The sequence below is a fragment of the Rhamphochromis longiceps genome, linkage group LG16 (assembly GCF_057381845.1).
Source record: "Rhamphochromis longiceps isolate RC_006_pf linkage group LG16, R_longiceps_female_GT1.1, whole genome shotgun sequence".
Lineage (NCBI taxonomy): Eukaryota > Metazoa > Chordata > Actinopteri > Cichliformes > Cichlidae > Rhamphochromis > Rhamphochromis longiceps.
Window position 1 is genome coordinate 34,914,846 of NC_140572.1, and position 23,950 is coordinate 34,938,795.

General features: G+C 39.8%; 2 protein-coding genes across 4 annotated transcripts; both read right to left on the reverse strand.

Moving 5' to 3' along the window:
• Positions 1–1,207: 1,207 nt before the first annotated feature.
• Positions 1,208–9,658, reverse strand: LOC146651557 (uncharacterized). Of its 2 annotated transcripts, XM_085384539.1 has the most exons (7): positions 7,721–9,658; positions 7,509–7,604; positions 6,249–6,519; positions 6,003–6,140; positions 5,442–5,573; positions 5,282–5,313; positions 1,208–3,971 (listed from the first exon to the last, which is right to left on the reverse strand). In XM_085384539.1, the coding sequence occupies exons 2-7, from the start codon at positions 7,530–7,532 to the stop codon at positions 3,696–3,698; spliced, it is 873 nt and encodes a 290-aa protein (XP_085240665.1). In that variant the 5' UTR covers positions 7,533–7,604; positions 7,721–9,658; the 3' UTR covers positions 1,208–3,695. The 2 variants fall into 2 exon arrangements, with proteins under 2 accessions (XP_085240665.1, XP_085240664.1); XM_085384538.1 differs by having other exon boundaries at positions 7,509–9,658.
• Positions 9,659–9,767: 109 nt separating this feature from the next.
• On the reverse strand, positions 9,768–22,101 carry LOC146651558 (protein FAM171B-like). 2 transcript variants are annotated; one of them, XM_085384537.1, is made up of 9 exons: positions 21,790–21,925; positions 17,226–17,354; positions 15,199–15,432; positions 14,491–14,583; positions 14,241–14,399; positions 12,654–12,824; positions 12,424–12,540; positions 12,100–12,220; positions 9,768–11,013 (listed from the first exon to the last, which is right to left on the reverse strand). In XM_085384537.1, the coding sequence occupies exons 3-9, from the start codon at positions 15,272–15,274 to the stop codon at positions 10,134–10,136; spliced, it is 1,617 nt and encodes a 538-aa protein (XP_085240663.1). In that variant the 5' UTR covers positions 15,275–15,432; positions 17,226–17,354; positions 21,790–21,925; the 3' UTR covers positions 9,768–10,133. The 2 variants fall into 2 exon arrangements, with proteins under 2 accessions (XP_085240663.1, XP_085240662.1); XM_085384536.1 differs by lacking the exon at positions 17,226–17,354 and having other exon boundaries at positions 21,790–22,101.
• Positions 22,102–23,950: the final 1,849 nt, after the last annotated feature.

Here is a 23,950-nt window from a genome sequence, read left to right on the forward strand (position 1 = left end):
AACTCAAAAACTGTGTAATTGTGACCTCTAGTGGCTCTACATCATAGCATAGGCTGCTTTGAACACTTGAAATGTGCATCAGTATGTTTTGCTACACTTAAAATTCCAAATAGTTTAGAAATTTATTTGCAATCTAAATTTCTAAACATCTCCAAGCTTAATTTGACCAACCAGCTGCTCTTTGTAGGCACCTGTAGCATCATCATGCAGGTGTAACACAGTCCCTGATCAATAACCTGAAGAAAACTGAAACTGCAGAGTTTTAAATCTTCAGTTTCCTCCAAGTCTGGTTGCGGTGGGATAAATTCATCCATGAGAAATCAATATATAAAAATTTTCAGCAAAGAGGTCGTCAACACACATTTTGAACTCTACAATTCGTCTGGATGGTATTTTCCTCTCAGCTTCATATTAAATTATAAAAAGTCACTAAACAAAGGACATTAATTATTTTCCTCTGTCTGGTTAAGTCTTACTGTTCAGCAGCATAATTCAGTTAAAATCTGTAACATGAAGTACTACTTCCAGGTAATAAACGAAATAAAACAAAAAAAACCATTTACTACAACTGCGATTAATATCATTTGGTCACAGACACACACACTGACTGAAGTCACCTTTTACAGGGCTTAATTTGCTCCGTCAGTTATGGGAATTAATTTCAAACAATGTCTAAAATTCAGTCAGAGTGAATAAACATTACACTTCTTCCTCTTTCAGTCGCTCCCTTAGTGGACACCACAGTAGATCACCATCCAGTCTCACCCCGTCCCTACTATCCTCCTCTGTCACACCAACCCTCTGCATGTCCTTTGTGTGTGACATATACTTACTAACTTCGTAAGTCTCACTTAAAACCCTGAACAAGCAAATTTTCTTTCAGTGCAATTTTCCAGAATCAAATAATGGAAACTGGTTGGTTTCAACCAACCAATACTCCTACTTGTGCTTTTTATCCAGTTTTTATCCAAAAATATTATTAATTGTCTGTATCTTTGGTATTTGGTAAGATTGCATCCAAAGAAACAGAACATCTCTTGTTGAACTACATTTTGTGAAAGATATGATCTGAAAACTTAACAGTATTATATTCTAAAACCTCCAAAACTGTAAACAAAAAACATCCATAGACCTTTTATTTAGAATTGCATTTACATCTACATTTTATTTTTCATATTTCACACATGATTACAGGCTATAATTCTACCAAATTGGAAAATCCATATTCTACCTGATGCTCTTTGTAGGCAACGCCTTCACACTGCAGCATCGGGAAATGCTGCTCTGAGGAGATCTTTTAGTGAGTTTAAAATCCAAAAAGGCGTGATTGGACATCAGTGAGGAAAGAGGTTAAGAAAAACACTTTGAGTAGTAATAAATATCAGAAAAATGTAAACCAAGCAAAAGGAGAATTTACACAGCAGCAACTAAACTTCATGATGGTACAAAAACACAGGAGAGATGCAAAAATGGAAACTTCTCCTTGCAAGTGTTCTCTGGTGTACAGTTAAACCTACAAAAGAAACAAAAGTCAAAGGAGCTTGCAAAGTCCATCTGCATCTTAAGGATAAAGGACACTCTTTCGAGGATGCCAATGTTCACATTTTGGACAGAGAGGACAGATGGTTTGAAAGAGGAGTGAAAGAAGCCATCTATGTCCACTGTGAGCGACTATCTTTGAACAGAGGCGGGGGTTTACGACACCAACTCTCTGCCATCTATAATCCAGTTTTGAGATCCCTTCCCAGACGCCTTAACGCCCACTCACATCCTGGGCCATCTGACCTCAGGAATTTGCATGATAAGGTGGGGCCAGGTTTCACAATGAACACACCCGAAACTCTGGCTGATTGGGACCCACGCCCAGTTTCCCACCTTGGCTCAGGCGATTAGAGGATCATCAGGGGGTCCTTTTGTCCCTCTGTGGGGGGATACTCCCACTAGGTTTATATCTGGGACTCTCCACCATTTGACCTTAGAACTGAAGAAGCTTCTCGGATGAGAGGTGAAACATCTTCAAGCAACTTAAAGAAGTCCAGACGCTTTTCTTTGCAAGCTCCTTTGACTACGATGACCTGGATGACTGAGAACCTTCACAGACAAAAGAAACAAAAGTAACCTGGAAGCACCTGTCATGGTGACAAATGTGCAAGTGTAAGGATTTATGTGAGTGTAACAAGGCCCAAGTTGTAATGGAGTATGGAGAGAAAGTTGCCTCAGAAGGGTTACAAATGGGTACAGACGAATCTGCAAGCATGAACTAAGACTTATAAATGTGTGCAGTAATTTGTGTGTAACTTTTGAGGACTCACAAGCACGCACTTCAACAAATGTGTACTTCCAAATCTGAATAAATACTGATTATTTACACAATTTATTAAGTTCAGCTTCACGAATTGTGTCAGTTGTGTTTTGGCAGCAAAATAGGGACCAACACAGTATTAGGCAGGTGGTCGTAATGTTGTACCTGGTGTATGATTTAAATATAGAACAATGGTTTGTATCATAAAAACATAAAATACGTCTCAGTTACAAACAATGTAAATAAGTGTTTTTGACAGTACAGTACAAGTGACCCAGAAACTCAATGGAAAAAGTCTTTGTCCTGGAATTTTAAAAACAGCTTTCACCATATAAGCATATTTGATATTTGACTGCATTGTACAGAACAGTTTTTGCTATAATATGCATTTTAAAACATTAGTTTACTTATATATAATTCATTGTAAAACAATTTTAACTCATCAGAAGAATTATTTTGAAGTGACACAATCTTCCATTCACTTTAATCAGATTAATTTGATCTTGTCTAATAAATTTCTGCCCTTATTGACAGGCTACCAACTTTGATGTTCACTGCTCAAAAATATTAAAGGACAGCATCAAACTATGAGTGGCAGTAGAAGAAGTCTATGAGTAGAGACCCTGGACACTCATATTAAACCCCTTAAGATTGTGTTCTCTCCGTGCATGTCCTACTGGGAGGAGGCCCTGGGGTAGATTATGAAGAGTCTCCACTATAGCAGAATACAACATTACCCAAGAGGGGAAAACTTGTAGTGATGGATTACTGTTTCAACGGGGATGGAAAGCACAGTCAGAATAACCAATGTGTATTCTGCTATTAAATTAGAGCTCAGCAATTATTAATGGATAACCTGGATATTAGTAGGATACTTTTAAATGGTTTGAAATGCTATGCACTGAAACTACAGCAACATAGTTTTATTATTACTGAAAGAAAAATGTTTAAAAAGCAGTGTGAGAAGTAGTTTCATTTTATTCCATTAAACACTCAACTTTTGTGAAACTTCATGTGTGCTGTAACATCTGTGTTCTCTTCAGTAGTAGTTAAAACTCTACTAACAATATAAACATATTTCATGCTGTCACCTGGTGCCCATACATAGCTATAACACGTATACAACCAATCTCAGTGTATCATCTACAAACTACCAAGACAAAATCATTTCACATGCTTCATTTTTAATTCCTTAAGATTTAGTATGAAACTCTGAGGATAGTCTTTACTTCAGTGCCCTGTTTTGAAAAGCAGAAGGGTATATCTCACACAGTTACATCAAAATTGTGGGAATGTGCAAGTGTGTATATACACTGCTCAAAAAATTAAATTCCCTTTACCATTATTTAATTTCATCCTAGCTAAAAAAAAATTACATATGATCTGATCTCAGTTACTTTATAATGTTTTTCAGTTGTGGATACGTTGCATCAACTTCAGGATCTTTAAGAATCTGGAGAAACTGATCGGAGGTCTCTTCACCTTTACTCATCAGAAGATCTATCAGGTTGGTAACAGTTTGTTCTGGGTTAGAGGAGTGCTTCAGATTTCCATATTGTCTGGGAGAGAGGATTCCTTTGGCATGCACACACTGCAGAATAAAGACATCCCCCATCAGGCAGTTAATGAGTTCCACCTTGTGCTCCTTGATCTTTCTCACAGCAGGACCCTGAAAAAGATGACAGTGTATTGTTGATTAGTCTGAAGTAAATGTATTTTTTTTCTAGGCATTTGTATAAATTCTTGATTTTTTTTCTTTTTTTCACTGGTGCCATGTATTCCTCTTTTATCCATGCCAAACTACATTATTAATTACATTTAAAGGAAAATATTTTTCCAGCAAAATACTGAAAGACTGAAAAGTCCAGGTGAGGAGGCTTAATTCACAAAACTTCAGTCCAGAAAAAACAAATTCACCTGTGTGATTAACTGTTTTCACTATTTTTATTATGGAAATGTTATTTATAAAATTTATAAAAAACTCTATATATTCACTTGCTGAATACAGAAGGTGTTCCACCATGTTGTTGTGTTAAATCAAAAGTCAAAACAGTCCTCTCCCAGGAGATTTTAGAGCATGCTTCCACCTGCTGACAAGCTTTATGGAAATGACAATTTCATTTTTCAGCAGGACTTGGCACCTGACCACAGTGCCACAACTCCTATTAAATGACTTGCCAACCGTGATACTATTGTGCTCGACTGGCCAGCCAACTCGCCACACCTGCACCTCATCTTTGGGATAACACCAAACGGAAGTTGAGAAACACCCAAATCAACAGAGAACTGCGAAGGTCACTACCAGGCTTTGGGAACACTCAGCTGAGCTAAATGTCACCCTGCACTGAGCCACTTATTTTGAAGCAGCTCCAACCATGTACCGAGTGGATAAATGCACTCTTTTGTAACAAATCCTTTTTTGACTGACTTTAGACAATATTCTAATCATTTGAGATGCTCTAATTTGTGATTCTTAATGAGCTTTGACCTAAAATTATCACAAAAAGCTTGAAATGTTTCACTTTACATGTTATATCGGTCGAATTTACCTTTTAGAATGAAATGACAAAAATGAACATTCAAATTTTTATATGTTTACAATGATACACTGAGGAGGGCAAATCAGTCTTCTCAGGAAGAATAAACCATGCCCTATAACCATGCCAGTACCGTGGCACATTTAGGAGAAAGAGCTGCATAAGGTAACAAATTCTAAAAACAAAAAATACACTTTGACCTCACAAGTGATTGTGTGCCAGATCATTGGCCAACTAAGAAAATATTACAATTGTTCATTTGAGGTAAGACCTACTATGTGCAATATTTACTAAGACTGTAGGATATCCGTTTTTTCCCCCTGTTTGTGTAGGAAGCATAACTTTAACTTCAACTGACTTATCCCAAAACCATCAATACCATCTTGTGTCAGTGAACACCTCTATGTGTGTTCTTGCCAGTAACACTATTCTTGTACTGTACCTCAGGAGGTGGCTGTGTGTCCTCTACCATACCTGAGAAAAACCATCAGGAATTACTTACTTTCCAAAAGTCTTTTTTTAATCTTGCATAATTTGATTTATGAATTACAGACTAACAAAAAGCAACAACAATAATTACACATTTAAGGTCAAAATATTACCTGTGTTTTCTTGTGGTGCATTCACACTCACTGAGAAATTTATACACTCATCAACATGGACACCTGATATTTTATCAGCACATATAACACCGCCGCCACTTGCAGTGAGATCTGCTTGGGGTTTAATATTTCCTGTAAGAAGCAGAAAAAATAAGAAGAAAAAATTAATTTCCAGCTTGTTGTAATAAAATCTATATAAAAAGACTCAAACTGAAAACAAACTTGAAATATGTTTGAAAATAGCTACTGACTCAACTGAAATACAGCAAAATAGCTGTTTCACTGCTTGTATAATAATGAACTACTACCAAACCAAATTAACTTCAAATTCACTCAAATCGTTTTTATTCCCTATCCTGATGCTTGGTTTGAGCTTCAGCAGCTTGTCTTGAACATGTCTACTTGCCTTAATGCACTGAGATGCTGCCATGTGACTGGCTGAGTAGATGTTTGTATTGACAAGCAGTTGAAAAGGTGTACCTAATATAAAGTGTTAATGAGTGCATTTAATGGTTTCCCTTATATGATTCCACATAGAAAAAAATATAAAAAACCTCTTACCAGACAAACTGCTGTCTGCCGGCTGGCTTACTGTTTGAATGTTAATTGAAATGTTTTTTGCAGTTGTGTTTGTAATTTCTCTGCAGGACACAACACTGCTACCATCAGCAAACATGCTTGGAGTGGATGAACCTGGAACTATAAAATAGACATATATATGAATAATGTAATCTCAGCTTTCCTTTGGTGGTAATCTCACAGGCCGAGGCTCATTTTCGGCCCAGACCACACGGGACTTTCACACACCTTCAGCTTCAGTGACGAAAAACTGCTTCAGTTGTGGGAAGTGTCCTTGGTGCTTCCTCAGAGTGTCAATAAAGTTCTGACAGGTATCTTCTCCTTTTTGAATGATTATTTCCAAAAGTTCTCTCATCTGCTCTGAACCACTGCTTTGCTTTATTACCTTTTTATATTCATTCACGGATAGGATATCCCCGCAGTGCTCCAGGATGTACTCAGGGTCACTCGAAAGCCATACGCACAGTCTGTTGAGCTGTGAGTTTAGTTTGTCCGTGGCCTGAAATAGTGCAGACATACTTTGTGGAATTCAACGTTTTTCTTGAGCATGACACAGACTTTAACGCAGTTCGTGTGAGAGACTCAGACTTGTTTGTCCGGATGTGGGTCTGCGTGCATCATACATAGTGAGCTTTTTTTTTTTTTTTTTTTTTTTTAGCGGTGTTACTATTTCCGAACTTTGAACGGTTTTATCTTTGGCGTAAAATGAAAACTATTCAAACGGAATCGAAAGTGTTTTACTGGGTTAGCGTAATATCAAGGGTCACGTGCTCTGCCCGATTAGGTACTAAATGAATAAACTCAAAACCTCACAAGTAAAGATTCTGGTACCATGCTGGGAAGAAGCTTCTTCTGCTATAATGGTGCCTTTAAGGACTTCTCTTAAAATATGTGCCACATATGGAATAGATTACATGGCAATAGATTGCGTAATTTTCTGTGCGTAAAGGACCAAGCCGTTTACGCCTCTGTACATGCAAACTATTTACAGAGCCTTTACAGAGTAGTGTTGCGGGAATTGCCATCTTGTGTGTGACTGGGTGCAGTAAGGAGTGTATGTGTGTGTGAGCATGCGCGTGAAGGAAACGCGGGGAGCGAAAGAGGAGAAAAAGAGAGAGAGTGTGTCATGGGTAGAGAGGGCGACCGGGAGCAGCACTCTAACGGGCTACAGGCTATGCAGTGTGTTTTCGAAGTGTGCAGTACTGTTATTAAAGCCTCATCTCTTCAGTGCCTCGGCTGATTTCTGTCTGTCTCACTACTCCACAAAAGTGAAGGGAGTTAACCCCGAAGGAGGATAAACTTCGGCCCTGGAGGAAGCATCTCCCCTCGCGTCTCCCGACCACGGTCAGGGGACTGACGGCGAGGAATGGTTACAGTAGTATGTATAGGCTAAAATAAAACCGATGTTTCTTAATGCATATCAAGTCGAAATAATATCACTGGTAGAATTACATGGACTGCATTACATGGCAAATACGTGCTGCTTACCTTTGTTGACAGAAATTCAGTCATGACTTGACTCTAAAGCGAGCGATTAAAGTTTAGCAGGAAAAGGAAGAGCCAGGGCTTCTTGTGGTTGTCGTTCTGTGAAATAAAAAAAGTTTCGTTACTTCCTGATTCTGTTGACGTGGCATGCAAACACATCGACAGGCATGCGAAACTACTGTATAATACTGGTAACACACAGGCAGCATACTCACATGCCCAGTTAGGATCCCAGCTGGCCCATCTTTAGGTTTCCCCATTGTAAATAAGATGTGAGACAGTTTAGGTTCAGACTACTTTATGAAATCAAACTGAACACAACTTAGAAATCTTGAGAAAATAAACAGCCTGCTTCATCAGAATGGCCTTGTTGATGATGTGACCACATGCTGTTTTTGGAGTTTAAAAAATGTCATAAATGTGCTTAACTCCGGCTGAGCATACTCAGAACTGACTGAGCTGACTGATCAGCTGCTCAGAGTGAGGCTGGGTTTGTTAAGGTGCTTTCTGAAAGTCCAGTTTTATTCTAATTTTACATTTTGCAAAATAATCCAAGAATCAGATTGTGCTGTGTTTGGCTATTGATTGATTTATTGCGTAGTGTTAATTACTCGTTTTTGTTGTTTTGAGGTTTCTCTTCTTTTAAGGTGAAATTAGAATCAGCAGACTAACTGGTGGGTTACAACTGTGGTCAAGGTCTCTGTTGCTCAGACTTGTATCGAATCCTATCAGAGCTCAGCTGCTTATGTGAATTATGAAATGTACCAATCACGCTGCCTCTTTCTAACTCCCTGTTTCATAAATGTAGATGGCGGGTTACAAAGGTGAGCTTCATGAGTCTGATCCCTTCTCTCGGTGTGCATTGTTGCTCCTTGTTGCAAATATGTGCAGTGTTGAGCCACCTTCTCTTTCTTTATATGTTGCTAAGAAAATGGGAAGTAGGTGCAGCAAGCATTTTTCTGCCTTCTGTTCTGTCCTCCTGCAAGATGACACTGCTTCAATAGTGTTGAGGTCCATGTAGGTGATATTAAGGTGTTTTATAGTTGTAGATACTCACTGTTGTACCTCTCTCCTCTCCGTATAAGTTGGCACTTTGAACTAAAACAAACATCACAACATAAAACTTGTTGGACTAATTTTCAGAATAGTTCTTGTGTAAAATTGCATACCTCAGCCTTTTCTCAAGAATGGCTCCTTCCACTGCAACCATTTCTGATGAGGTTTTAGTGAAAAGCAGATAGAACAACTGAAAGGACAGATGCATCTCAGGACCTTATTTTTATCTTGATTCCTAGTTTAGCAGCCTAAAACATCATCTGAGAATGGTCGGATGTATGAGACTGGATTGAAAATGAGTGAAAACGCAGCCAATGTCCAAAAAAAAGGAAAAATAACACGAAAGTCTGGCTCCTTGGGACATCAGCCAGTGATGGTTTCTAACAATTGGCTCAAAATTGTGAATGTATATGTTCTGAATTATATCTATAACTCAGCATTTTTAGAATAGAGAGAGTGATGAAAGGCAAAGGCAAAATGTTTTAACTTGTTTTTCTGTTTCTGTTTTAGCAGTTTAGCTGTTTTCAGATCTGTAATTTTAAATCGAACATATTATGACCACCCTTACTTTAAACCTTTCCTTTGTGTGTTTCAGAGCTTTAGTGGCTTGAGCCAAAAGGCAATATCTGGGCTCTGTATTGGCCCTTTCTTCTTCCTTCCTGCTTCACATGGACCTGTTTGCCCTCACACCCTGTGTTCCACTTGTTTTTCTATTGCTATTTGTAATTCACTGTATTTACAACACTCACATCTCCACACACATGCATACCCTAAAGGAGTGTTCAACTTTTGTCATGGCTCAAAGTTGCCAGGTTGTGACAGTACTGGCTATTATCGAGGTGTTAGCTAGCACTGTTGCTTCCCAGCAACAAGACTGAATCCAGCCTGGAGCCTGTCTGTGAGAGCTCTGGCTTGTCTTTTTGGTACATGGGTTCCTCCCACAGTCCAAACACCTGCATGGGGTTTGGTCCACTGGTGATCCTGAACAGGCTGAGAGTGTGAATGTTTGTCTGTCTCCGTGTTAGTGCTGAGACTGATTAGTGACCTGTCCCGGGTTTACCCCACCTCCCACTGTGACTTGAATAAGTAGAAAAAAATGGATGCATGTATTTTTCCTGCATTAACACAGAAACAAACATGTGGATTTACACGACTTCTCCCTCTGATTTTCCCTCTGATAAACAAACAAAATCTTTTAAACATCACCAGGTTCCGGTATTTTATATCACATTAGCAATTTACATGAAAACAGAAATATGTAACACAAAATAAATGAATATACAACATCTTACTATAATATTATACATTAGTCTTTGAGTGCATACACATGTTAGAAGCTGTTAAAAGCACATGTATTGTTACATCCACAGCGAACGATCACCAAGTCCATACGCTCTGTTGTGAAATGTGGACTCTTCTAGATGTACAGTAGCTGAAATGCAGACATTATGAGGTCTTATGGCAGAAATGCACTGAATCTCATGAATAACATACATAATTCCCCTGTGATACAAACGTGATGCTGTTCATTAAACTTGGAGCGATATGGGTAATAAGGCTGTTAGAGATGAGTCACTGTGCAGACGTATGTTTACTGCTCGATGCGCTTTTGACAAAAGTAGCGTTTCGCTCCAGCGTTACCGCCCTCCTGCCAGACGTCTGGTTCAGTTCACTCATGTCCACCCCAGAGTCTAAACTGGTCTCTCGACTCTCGACTGGTCTCCGTCTCCTCTGTTGCTCTGACACAGCGTAATGGATCTCAGCTGCAGGCTTGCCCTCCAGTGAGACAAACCAGGCCCGAGGAGGCTGAAGTGAGGAGATATTGGATTGTCCGTGCACCGAGTGCCTGCTGTCCAAGATTTTATGTAACGTCCCGGGCACTGACACTGACTCTGGGAGCCTGGATGTGTTGGTGGAGGTTGCTGTCTGGGAGCCACCTGAAGCTCCAAGCTTGTCTTCAGTTTCTGCTGCCTGGTGCTGGGTCTCAGGCGGACCTTTTGTCTGTGTCTGGGTGAAGTTTTCTTTACTCAAAGGCTCTGTGGCAGCACCATTTGAAGCCCCTGCACGGGGCAGGGTGGCTGACTTGCTCCACTGGGCCTCCTCTGGTTGCTCCTCTAAATGGAAGAAAGCTGGAGTGTGAAGAATTGCAACAGGCTGGTTGTAGAAAAACAAATTATCTGTCAGAGATACAGAAACTCTTTGTTCTGAAGTCTTGTGTGAACACGTCAAATCGTTCAGGTCCGTGTTCAGATCATTCTCCAGCATAATGGCCACAGCACTGGTGTTGGCTATGAAAGAAGCATTGTGTCTACTGTCCCTCTTTTCTTCAGGTTGCTGGTCCTGTGAATGAGAAGCTTTCCCTTCAAAGAGATCATCATCACATGTCGAAGTTTTTTGGTCTTTTGTCGTCACTGGTAGGATCTTTGCTGCTTTAGTTTCACCAGAGGAACACCTGCAGGTAAACCAGGACATTAGTAAATGATTATTTGGGTAAATTTAAGATTAATTTTTTATTCTTTAAAGGAATACACCACAGAAAACTATCAACAGCTCGTCCCTGATAGTCCTATTGAGCCCAGCAAGTGTGTAAAGGGCAAAGGTTTATGATACACGCGTCATTACCTGTATTATGCAGAACTGGGTGATGCTACATGACCACAGTATGAATATTTGATAGAGGGTTTTCAGTGAAATATTCACTTAAAAGTATATTGTGACTTCTAAGTGATAGCCCATATAGGACATGGTTATACTGAAAGTTAGAGATTGGACAGCACTTTTGAATTAGTGAGCCTTTGTGTGAAGGTTTTTGTTCTGGTCACTATGATCAGGTAATTGCAATGTGCATGACATGACAGCAGAGTTGCTGTAAGTAAACTATTGTTCATATCTTTATGATTCAGGGAGTTTGTCTAAGTCTAAGAATATTTTAACCTTCCAGCCATTTTCACTCCTTTGTCATAACATTGTCATTATTAACAAAAGTAAAGCAGCTCAGTGGGCCAAACTGGGATACTTTGTCAGAACTCCAGGCCTCAAGGGTTGATGTGCTGCAGGTTTTAGATGTATCCTTGATCCAACACAACTGATTCAAATGGCTAAATTAACTCCTCAACATGTCTCAAAGTTCTCCAGAGGCCTGGTAATGAACTAGTCATTTGATTCAGGTGTATTGACCCAGGGTGTTATTGTTGGAGTTGCCCAACCCTGTCTTAGATCTCCCTATTGTGAAAATAAAGGACTAAAGGATTCTGCTACATTGCAAAATCCCATCGAAGAGCACAAAGCATTGACCCAGAGCAACTCTGATCCACAGAGTTCCCACATGAAAACCTGCAGGACCCAAATGACCCACTGCAAACATCCTGATACGAGGCATTAAAGGACTTCGCCACAGGTTTCAGGTCCACATCTCAGTAGGTCAGAGCTGATGTGTTGGCGCAGGTGGCTCCTACACAGTATACGGCAGGTGGCTCTAATGTTGTAGTTGGATCTGGTATAGTTTAGTATAAAAGTATTTTTTCTCTTTTCTTTTTACCTGCAATAACATAACCCAACCAGAAGAGAGATGATAATAACGAGTGTCCCTCCAAAGAGAACCATCAGGAAAAAGGAATGCCGTATGATGAAGTCAATGGGAATGGCAAGTTCAAAGAAACCTGAAGAAGATCAGAAGGAGGACTTTTAGAGAGTCCAGAATAGAAAACATAAAATGTGATCAAATATGTAATAATATGTAATATTAGTCGCTGCCTTCCAAGGTTGTGAATAATGAAATTAATACAATGATAAAATCCAATTTTATTAATTATTCCAGTGCAGAAAATATCTGAAAGTCTGTACTGCTAAAAGTGACTTTTACCTCTGTTAGATGACACAGGTGCTGCGATCCAGTAGCCGAGATGAGGAGCTGTGAAAGTCCACACAAGACTTCCATCTACTGATGTCACCTTTCCTAATCCTTTTCTCATCCATGCCCCTGAAGAGACCCAGCAACCCTTTTACACTTATATCCTCTTTTCTCGCACTTATGTTAATGACTTATCAGATGAGTGGGGCGTTAGTATGTGTGTGATTATGATTTCTACTCACCAGTGGTCTGGTTAAAGAACCAGGCTGGAATAACACTCGAAGACTGAAGTCCAAAGCTGTCGGGAATGTTGAGGTTCATCTGCACAGGCCCAGTCACATGTAACTCCGTGTCTCCTGAGAAAAGCTGCACGCTGACAGCTGCCACCGGGCTTAACTCCACACTGACGTATCCTAGAGGACATTAATAAATGTGTAAGAGAAGAGCAGGTTATTATGTGCCCTGGGCAAATTTAGCTCCGACAGCTTTGTTTTTCTTTTCTTGAATAAAAGGTTCATGTAATAATACTTTAGTGTAATACAGCTTTGGTATTGTAGTTTAGTACTGCTTAAATCTGTGTAGAACTTATAAATAATTGTTACCCATTCAAAACTCATGTAACTGTGTAAAGGCCTTAACTGCTTCAAGCCAAAATTTCACGTGTATTTGTCTTTAGAACCACAAGATGGTGCCAAAGTTCATCATGTGAAGGAAAACAAATTCCGTTTTAAGGCAATTTCAAAAACTCCCTCAAAATATATATGTGACAAGTAGAAAGTTTGTTTTTATGTTCTTGTGCGGCTCTTCTTGTACTCATGTATTCCCTTTTTGTGCCCCAGTACTTGTCTTCACGCTGTTACTTTCATTTCAACTGCCGTTCTGTCTGTCTGCTAATTATCTGTGGGTTTCAGTGGGAGTGCATCCACAGATCAGCATCCAACGTCTTTTAGATCACACGTTTCTTTTGAGGCTGCCATGTGTAGTAATGTGTCACTTCACATCACTTTTTCCACAACACGAAATTAAAAAATAACTCAAGGAAACTCGATCAATCGTCTCCTGCCGACTTTACCCAGTTAAAAGTAGTTTCCTGGCCTTTGTTGGAGCTGCATTTCATTTTCTGTTTCGTTTCCATGATATTCTGTCAAAATATGCATAGCTTGTGGCTTTGTGGTGACCATTTTACACACTGGTCATAGCGTAGGTCATAGCATAACTTTTTAAATGAATCAACGAAATGTCCATCCAGGGTCAAAAGGAGGGCTGGAGCTTCTCCCAGCTGTCACGGGGCAAAACGTATGGTGCACCTCGGTGTCTACTGTTGCTCCAGTATGAATGCCAAAGTATTCTTTGGAAAGATACTGAACCTTGAGTTGTTCCTGATGGGTTTCAGAGTGTGAATGTGTGTGAATGTTAGATAGAAAGCACTTAGGCATAGAAAAATGTGCTCCTATGAATGAGACTCATAGTATAAAGTGCTTTGAGTGCTCAAGCATGGTAGAAAAGTACTGTAAAAGAAGCAGTCCATTTACCACAGAGAGCTGGCTCAAAAACACCTATGGTCAGTTTAGAATGAACCTAACCTCATGGGAGGAAGCCCAAGTACCTCCAAAGAACATGCACGCTCCACAACGAGACTCCAGCCACTGCTGGGTTTAAACCCAGGACCTTTTTGCTCTGAAGCAACCACTGCATCACTTCGCTGCCCCCAAATGCAGACATTATGAAGTATAAAGAAAAAAGTAATGAATGCATTGCACCTGTGAGACACCTGGTAATTCTGACTATACTATTCATGCTTTTGCAGAACAAAAAATACATCTAAATACCAGATTTATTGCTCATGATGCCTCGAGTGGCCAGGAAGCCCCCCTGCTCTGACGTCAGCCTGGGAATGGTCAGGAATGCTTTAACAGAGGTGATATTACTGCTGTGTGTCAGGTTCAGCAGGGTTTTAGGAAAACTGACCACAGGCTGGGATGAAGCATCTGCAAAATGATACAAAACATTTGTAAGGACATTACATTTCCCAATTACAGAGAACAGGAGCATCAGTGACTTTAACAGCTTATACAGTACCAGATGTTCTCCCAGTGATCAGGACAGAATCCTCAAAAAGCCAGATGTTCCCTTGATTCACACCCTGAAGTGATAATGTCACTGATGAAAATACTACAGTAGTGACAAAGAGAAAAGGAGGAAAGAACCCAAATTAGCATTAGCACACTATGGTTTACTTTTCTTCCACTAGATGGCAGTGTGGGGGTTTTTTATTCTTCAATGCTAATACTGTCCCCTCAAATGATACAAGCAAAGGGAAAAGCCTTTTTCTGGAAGAGGCTTACAGCAACAATAGCTCAGGTTTAAAGAGGTTTCAATTCAAAGCTTTAGTTAAAAGGAAAAATGTAGCATTGAATGTGGAAGAGGAGCAAAAGAAGCAAACACTCCAGATGTGGGTCAAAAAATAATCCCGGACAGATTGCAGCAGCCAGGAAAAGCTAATTAGGTGTCAAATGCAAGAAAGGTGGAGGAACGTTTGGCCTTGCACAAACAGAGAACGTTCGAAAAGAAGTGCGCATGAATCAAAGTGTTTTCCCTGGTTGCTTTTCATGATGAAATAAAACCCCCACAATTCTCTTCTCTCTCTGCAGTGCTGGTGTAAACATGTGACATTCAGCTATAACCAAAGAATAAATGGTTTGAGCTGAGCTAAATTTCAAAATGAGAGCTAGCATGGGGAAAAAAAACATCCACACAATGTGCAAACACCCTGAACAGATGACATACTTGGCATTTTGTCGGTTTTACAAGGCAGCAGTGTGCAAATGTAGCCGTCATGGCAGGCAACAACTGTGAGAAGCATCCCAGTGTGGTAAGGTATGTGAAGCAAGACCCCACCATCCTCCCCAGAAAGAGCTGTTTTGGTCTTGGTGTAGTTGACGTAGACCTCCACCACTGCCTGGCTCAGGTACTGACGACTCAGCACATCATTCACCTGGACCTTCAAGCTGAAGGTAGAACCTGGGGAAAGAAAACCGATAACTGCAGGTTCACAAAATGATGGGAGCATAGTCATGGCTGCAGCTCTGACAAATGTGACACTTTACATCTGCAAGTTTATAGAAGTTATGATGAGGAGGTAAAAATATGTAAGAGTGCATCACTGCAACCCCTGAACGAGCAAGTTTCTGATGTTCTCTGAACAAAATGTATCATTTTAAGCTCCATGAACATTAAAAGCTTCAAATACTGAACTTTAATATTTCAGCAGAACAGAGGTGGCTGCAGTGCTAATTAACCTGGACGAGACATTATTGACAAAACAACAAGAAAATTAGTTTACGGAATCCCTCAAGGGCATCAATCAATTAATCCCAGTGGACTGTAAAGATGGGGACACAAATGCTAATATTGAAAGTGGGCAATTAGTCCAGCAAAGCATGCAGTCACAGCAACATTTTGCCACATCAGCATGCAGACAGCTGCCTAGGGTACATATTTTCAATACTGTAATTCTCGTGAGAGTCTCCTAATCATTAAATGTTTCAAGCAGCAGCCACAGAATCCCATTTAGGCACCTTACTCAATTAGCCACTTTCACACTGAACACCGAGGCCCAATAAAAAGGTTAATGGAGACTTCTAAAGGGCAATGTGTTGCATAACAATACAAAATACTCAGTAATCCATCACAGCCAAACAAGAATCACTGACTAAAGGATGAAGCCGATGCATTAAGCTACACTAATCAAAATATTTATTTAAGCATTGGATTAAATCCATAACACGATTAGATTAGAGTATTTTAGCCTCTTTTAGCTGTTTATTTTTGTTTTAAATCCTCAATACGCAGCCTTGCATACAAGGTCATGTTTAGAGAGACAGTGCTTGATAAAGCCCCGCCCACCCTGGTGAAGAAAACGATTCATGGCTCCCGGCTGCTTTCGTTTTATGCCAACGTATCTCCTTGTCAATTCTGTCTTCTACAGTGAATGCATACAAAATATATATTTAGGCACCTAGGTAAGGTGAGGTAACTTTATTCATACCCATGGGTAAGTTAAATTTGCTTTACGGAAAAAAATGATAGCATTTGGCATCCCTTCAAAAACACAAATACCTAATAAATATAAACCTCACTGTAGCACATATATAGTAATTTAATGTTTCGAATCAAAAACAAAAACAGTTCTTATTTAATTCAGTAACAGCTACAGGGACAAAGCTGTTTTTATAACGCTTATTCCTGCACCTTGGAGATAGAAACCTCCGTCCTGAGGAAAGAAGCTGAAATTCACCCTGTAGAGGATGGGAACCATTTTTAAGGATTGATAAAGTCATCGCTAAACAAGACTGTGGCTCACCTATCAGGTGACTGGACCATCTCACTATCTGATTCAGTGAGTGACTGAGGTCTGACCGAACCATGCCACCAAACAAAAGGATAAAACAGACTCAATAACAGAATGATAAAACAAAGTTCAATTTTTTTGGTCAATGTAGAAATGAGCAAGTTTCCTGAGGCAGTAAAGGTGCTGGTGACCCTTTTTACCAACTGATTTGCAGTTCTGATCAAAGTTCAGTTTTTCATTGATTATGGTGCCAAGATATTTATATGATTGCACTTGCTCTATTTTCTGACTTTTAATTAAGGTGATTCTGACGCCAAGCTCTCATTCACTGCCGGTTGCTGCGTGTGCATGCGCCCAAATGATGTGGTCCATTGGTTAGTCCTGGTAAAAGTCCTTCTGTCAAGACTCAAATTCAGCATTTTTGCTGTCACTATTGTGGCTTCTGAAGCTATTTGTCACTTACACAGAAATCAATTGCTTAGTAATCCTTTTTTTATCCTAATGGGGGGCCATGACTCTCAAAATGAACTTGATGATTTTCCCAGTGAAGTGTGCACTGATGGTGTGACCTCTGTGTAGTGTCTTCTCTGGTCTGCATTCACAACAAAAAGGCAATGGTTAGAATGCTCTCTTTTTAATGTCGTGGGCAATCAGCACAAAATCTCGCAGGAATCCTCCATTATTCTGAGGATTACATTTCCACTTGCAGTGTGATCGTATAGTGGTAAATTTATACAACCAAAATAGAAAAACTTCAACACCATTAACATTGCATGTTAAATTTCCCAAATGAAAGGAATATAGAAATATATTTTAAAGCTGTACATGAAACAATGTAAATTCTCTAAACAGTGTGGCACAGTCACATACCTGCATTCACAACAAAAAGGCAATGGTTAGAATGCTCTCTTTTTAATGTCGTGGGCAATCAGCACAAAATCTAAACGGGAAAGCAACAACTGAGTTAGCTAACTATGCTCCCATTTTGTTTCCTCTCCTCCCAATAAAGAAATCTCACATAAACGTGCACTCAGTTCAACATAAAGACTGGAGAAATGACCCGCAACAAATGATGTATAAACAACAAAAATAATCGGGTCAGACTGTATTACTTTAACAGCCTGCGATATGATTTTTCCTCCCCACGACATTTGCGAATTCCTTACCTCGCAGGAATCCTCCATTATTCTGAGGATTACCCAGAATCCCTTGCCCTTTGTGAATATTGCAGGGTCACTTTTTCGACAGTAGGTGGCGCCAATGTCCCATTTAGCGGGATTTAACTTCAACTCTATTTAACTATGTTACAATGGCACAGATCAAAACAGCCCGAGGCACTCAGATTCTTGTCTTTTTACCATCTTCCCCCCGCTGGAAAATGGAATGGACTTTGCATTTGAGACTGGGAAGCTACAGCCATCTTTTATATACAGTCTATGGTCTGGGCTGCAGTGTGGTCATGCACTTTAAATATCTTTCTGATGGTGGGTACAGAAAAACCACGTCATGTGTCTATAAGTGCAGCCACTAATAAATAAATTTCAATTTTAAACTACTGCATTTGTATAAGTTAATCATTTTGAAAGACGCTTGGTGATTTTTCTTGCAGGAAAATGTGGACAATTAACAAAGTTCAGAGTAACATTTTTATATTAGCAATTTCTTTACCTACAGTAACTCACTAGCATATAGCTAACAGTAACCAGATGGTGCTAAAATAAATATCTGGCACAGATAATCCAATGCATTTTGTTAGATTTAATTATTTACATATTGTAGACTTTCGTGTCTTCCCCTCCAGTGGACATGGTTTCAGAAGATTCTATGAAGCGCTGCACACTTCAGCTCTGCTCGTCACCAAACAGCAGACAAAGTTTGCTACTACCTATTGAGCTGTTACAGATCCACATATCTGCCATGGTGCCTGATTTCGAGCCTTATTTTCTGTCTCGAATTATCTACGCCTGTGTCTTATTCCCTGAGTTGTTTCCACTTCCCTGATTATCACTTTGTGTATAAATAGTCCTACCCTCCCCTCAGTCCCCTCAGTGAACAGTGTGTGCTGAGCACCCTACCTGATTTCTTCTTTGTATTCTCATTTTGGATTTTATTTTGGACTCTATCAGTCTGCATCATCCCAAATAAAACAGCTCACTTTTGGTTTTAAGTCTGCATCCTGTATGTGGGTCCTCACTCTTGCATTTCCGCACACTATTTTTTCTATATGAGTTGGAGTAACACGTGACAGGTACCTCAGCCTTTCAGATGAATATCAGAGTTGGGTGTGTAAAAAGGCAGCTAGGTGCTAATGCTCATATCGTATTTTGCTAAGTGGCAAAAAAAATCAATTAATGCATCTTTAAATTGTGACTTTTTCCACAGCCAAGTTCAGCAGTCCAAACACAAGCAGTGGTTCAATGAAGTAAAACAACTCTGTGGATCCATCTTTCTGTCATGGTAGCTTACAAAGCACGAGGATAAAGCAGCACATATTTACTGAAGAAAAAGAAATCAAACGAATGATTGCACAGAATAGCTGTAAACATCTGAGCCCAGTGACCCATATCAAATATAATAAAGCCGCTGAAAAGGAAAATGCTCCATGCAAAGAGCTTACTGTGTACAGATGCAACACTGTGGTAAGAGCTACATTAGCTTCCTTCACCTTATGCACTGTAATAAACACTGTCAACTGAGCTGCACCTCTGGCGTAGCTGGGAAAGTGAGTTTGGGGAGTCGTAAATCTCAACAGCTGGATCATCATCAGTTCTGTAGTTATTTTTCACCATGAGCTCATGAAAATGCCTTCATAACACTTTTTATTAATGGCTAAGTGTTGCTTACTGCCACAGCAGCGATGTAATGCCATAAGCATCTTTCTCTAATGGTGACAAAACCACTCTGACAGCAGCAGCGGATGAAATCGCTGCTGCTTTGATTGCTTATAATCCTGCTTCCAAAGGAGATGCCAAAGGTTTACTGCAAACTCATGAAGCTTTATGCGACCAGCTTTCCCAGTGTTTCACCAAGTGCCAAAGCCAGATAACCACATCAAGCCATATCACTGCCCCGAACAATTCTCTTTGATCAGAGGCAGACAAATGCCCGGAGCTCCTTATTTTCAGCCACAATGAGAAACAAACATGTCCATTTGGCTGTTTTATCATCAACCCACCAAGATACTTACACCAGTGCAGATGGACACGAGGAGGCTTGTGTTGGGAGAGGCAGCCTCCGCTTCATGTGTGTTCCGCCTTAGTGGCCAAGCATAACAGAAGGGGGTCACTAAATCTGTAGTGGAGGTGCTTCGTGCCAGATTACTATAATCTCCCCATTTGGCGAACTGAACCAGGTTTATGAAGTGGGCCGTCTGAGGTCAGTGAGTGCAGATGAGAAATGGATTCCATATTGTGTGTACAATGTGGCTGGAATGATGTTATCATCCTCCGCGGAAAAGTAATAAAGAATTCCACAAAGCTTTACTTTATAAATATGTGCAGATTTGAAGTGAAATATTAAAGTGGGCGATAATGACTGAAAACTCTGTCTGTGGCTAAATGCTGACACGCATCACCACATTATCACCTTTTTCTTTTTATCAGACATGACAACAACAATCAGAGATCCACAGGAAGGAACGCAAACATGTTGACTGGTCAGTTTTCAGACCAGACAGATGGTCCCACAGGGACTTATCTCTTGTGCCACCCCCACTCTCCCCCACATTTGTCTGTATGTGTTGGAATTAGGCCACATATTCCACTGATGGACGACAACACAATTAAACCTTTTTAATATGTGGGGTACAACAAGCATAAGTCAGCAATATCAAACCGAAGAAAGGTTTAAGACATTAAAAAAAATCACATTGGAGGTTGGGGGTTGGTTAGTGAAGTAGGGGGTGATGTCCTAAAATGGTCATGTTTGTCAAATAATTACAACGTTCCCCGAGGCCGAATGATTAAATCGTTAAGTCTGCCGATCTGCTCGTTCTGAAGGGAACAACAATGAAGACGTTAATCTCAGTGTGGGTGAAGAGGCCATCTGTATTTGTGGGGGTGGGGGGTGGGGTGTTTTGTTTTTAACTCAAGTGGAAAGTGGGCATTTGTTCCCCCTGAGAGTTTACTTGGAACTGAAGGGACAGGGAAGCTAAGAGGACGTGGTTTTGTCAGGACTCAGCTGCAGGCCTGCAGACGGGGGGAGGGATGGCCAGAGACGACAGCATGCTTGGGTACATTTCCAAGTGTTGTAGTCAACAACACAGACCGGGGGATCATGTGATGGTAATGCACTCCTACATCAGCATGAATAAGTCATGAAATCAGTTGATAAGAGCGAGGTCACAAATCCCTCTTTCAGCTCCTCTGGAAGCAGAAAGTCTGTCACGAAAAGCTCAAGCGTGTCTGCGAGCGAGGGAGAAGAACAGACGAGCTTCCGAATGAGATTCTCCCTTAAATGTCGTGAATTAAAACAGCTCAGCTGGAGACAAATTGAAGAAGTTAAAAAGAAGAATGAGCCTGCTGTAGCGCCAGCAGATGATTTGCATGGAATTATAATCTAGACTGAGCTGATATCGAGAGCTGTCTGAGCTGTATTCCAAGCATGTGTTTGACATGCTTTTTGGCCAAATCCCAGAACACTTTAACATGTTAATACTGTCATAATGTTGTAAATAATGTGCACACGAAATGATCAAATTTGTGCCTGGTGGTGGCGATGCGCTAAAAGGAGACAGATGGAGACACCTTACTCATGAGTTGGCAGCAGGAAGATCCAACATCACTTATTGCTCATGAGCAAATCTGCAGATTTGTGAGAAAATCCTCATACAGATGGTCTAAGCCGGCTCAATAAAGGTTTCTTATAATATGGTACTTGCAGCCTTTTGGGGAAGAAAGATGAAGCATGAATATATAAAAAGAACTGTTAAAAGAAAAGTTATGTTCTCAGGATGTAATGCAGTTCATTTGCTCCTCAAACATTTAACTGAGGACAGAGTGTAAACTTTAAATCGACGTTACACCGACCTGGCCTGGGCTCCAGCGCTTGCTGTTGGAGTTGAAAGGGCTCTTGTTTCCTGGGATCCTGGTTTGAAAAGTTCCCATCATCGGCATGCAGAGGGTGTCCCGCAGCCGGAGTGAACTCAGCCCTTCCACGGCCGCATAAAACCAGCGAGCACAGCAGAGACACGCAAAACAGCAGGCGCATGACTTTCAAAGAGCCTCGTTTTTACTCACCACAGGTCCAGGTTTCATCTACAAAGTACACAAGGACAAAGATGCTCACTCCGCTGCCATCACAACTACTTTTCTGTGAGCCACCCTTCAAACAGCGCAGGAAACTCCGCCCCCTTCCACCGAGAGCCGCTCTATCCATCCATCTAATTTAATGGGTTTAATTCAGTTTTTTATTACATTTTTATTTTTTTGCAAATCAGTTCTTATAAACTTTGACTGACATTATTTTTTTCCAAGGGTTTTTGAAAATTATTATTTTTATCATTATTTATTTATTTATTTAATATAAAGCACAATATTAACCCTAGATATTTCTAAATATTATAAAAAAAAGCATATTGTTTTTGAATTAACAATAATAGTAAGAGTTTAATAAATAAATAAAATAGTTTTTATTTGTTTTATTTAACTTTTACGCTGACTGTATTAATTCTATAAGCACTGCAAAATGTTTTTATCTCTTTTATTTATTTATTTATATTTCTTTTTATTCTGATGCACTTTTCAAACTTTTCTTTTATGCATGTGATGTCATCATTACTAATATTGCTAGCATTATTGCTGTTAGTACAAGTACTATTTTTTAACCTTATGTAAAAAATTTCAACAAGACATAAAAACTAAAAACATGAAATGGACAAAATGCGTTGATTTGCACTGACAGATGAGCTTAATTAGCACAGACCAATGTCTAAATGATGTTATAAAAAATATATTTGATTATGTTTTAGAAGCAAATGATTTATGTTAAAAAATGAGGACTATATTGATGTTTGAGAGATGTAGAGAACCATATTTGAGTTTCATCACATCATACTTAAGTTTTGCAACCTTCCTCCTATTGTAGCTTTACATTAGAGTCAAAGTTAGTCCTCAGCAGCAGTGTTTTCATCGTGCGCTGGATGGTGTTTTAATTTGATGTGCAAACACTTGCATCATGTGGTTTTTACCACTAGATGGGGATAATGCAATGTCAATTAACGAAGTGACACTTAACGTTTCCGTTTCAGTTACCAGTTCAAAAGACTATCTTGACAACAGCAGTTTAACCTCTGACCCTGAAGGCGGTTACTTCTAAATGAAGTTGTAGTTGCAGTGTGAGCAGTGCTGATAGCAGCAGCAATGATTCAAATCTCAGTTGTAGTTCTAGATGTCTTTATTTAATGGTTATTTATACATTTGTGGAAATTTGCATGTCTATTAAAAGCCTTCATTAAACATTAATTCTGCCTCCGGCGTCTTTTAAAGTTTTCTCTTTCTACGTTTACAGCAATATTTTAATCAGTGATTCAAAATTCGACCACGCTGCACTCTTCCTCTGTATTTGTTCCCGAGTACAGAGGCAAAGCTGTGGGCCAAAGGCCACTGTGCGTGAAGGGGGTAAAAGATAAAGTTTTCAGTCTTTTTTCTATGTGTTTTAAAGTTTGAAATATAAATTTTGGGGCTGGAAAGGTCAGCATAACAACACTGTGGTAGTATAGGCTCCGCAGGTTTCTAATTAGGTAAACTGTGGTTGATTTTCCATTTGTTTTCTGCACATTTACAAGTTTTGTTATTTTTCTTTACTTTCAGTGTGGACTTCAGCTTCCTCACTGAATTGTCCAAATCTTTGTTATGTTCTGAGTTCATGTGCAGCTGGGGGGAGACCACTGCTGTTGGGGTGTGCTTGGCTTGTCAAGGTTTCCCAGCAGAACGCTGCATTGTAATCGGATGATCAGTGTTATTCACTTCACCCTGGCAGTCGTTTTATTCCAGACCATAATTACGTTTTTATTTGCTTTTTTTTGTTGTTTTTTCCTGTTTTGTACTCGCTAACAATATCGAGAGATTAAATAAGGTACAAGTCATGCCCTGCTTCACTTCATTATGTCACCTGAAGGTTGGTTTCCTCACTTATGTCCGCCTGCGGAGCTTCCTGTTGCCAAAATATGAGTGAATCCTTCCCCAGCTG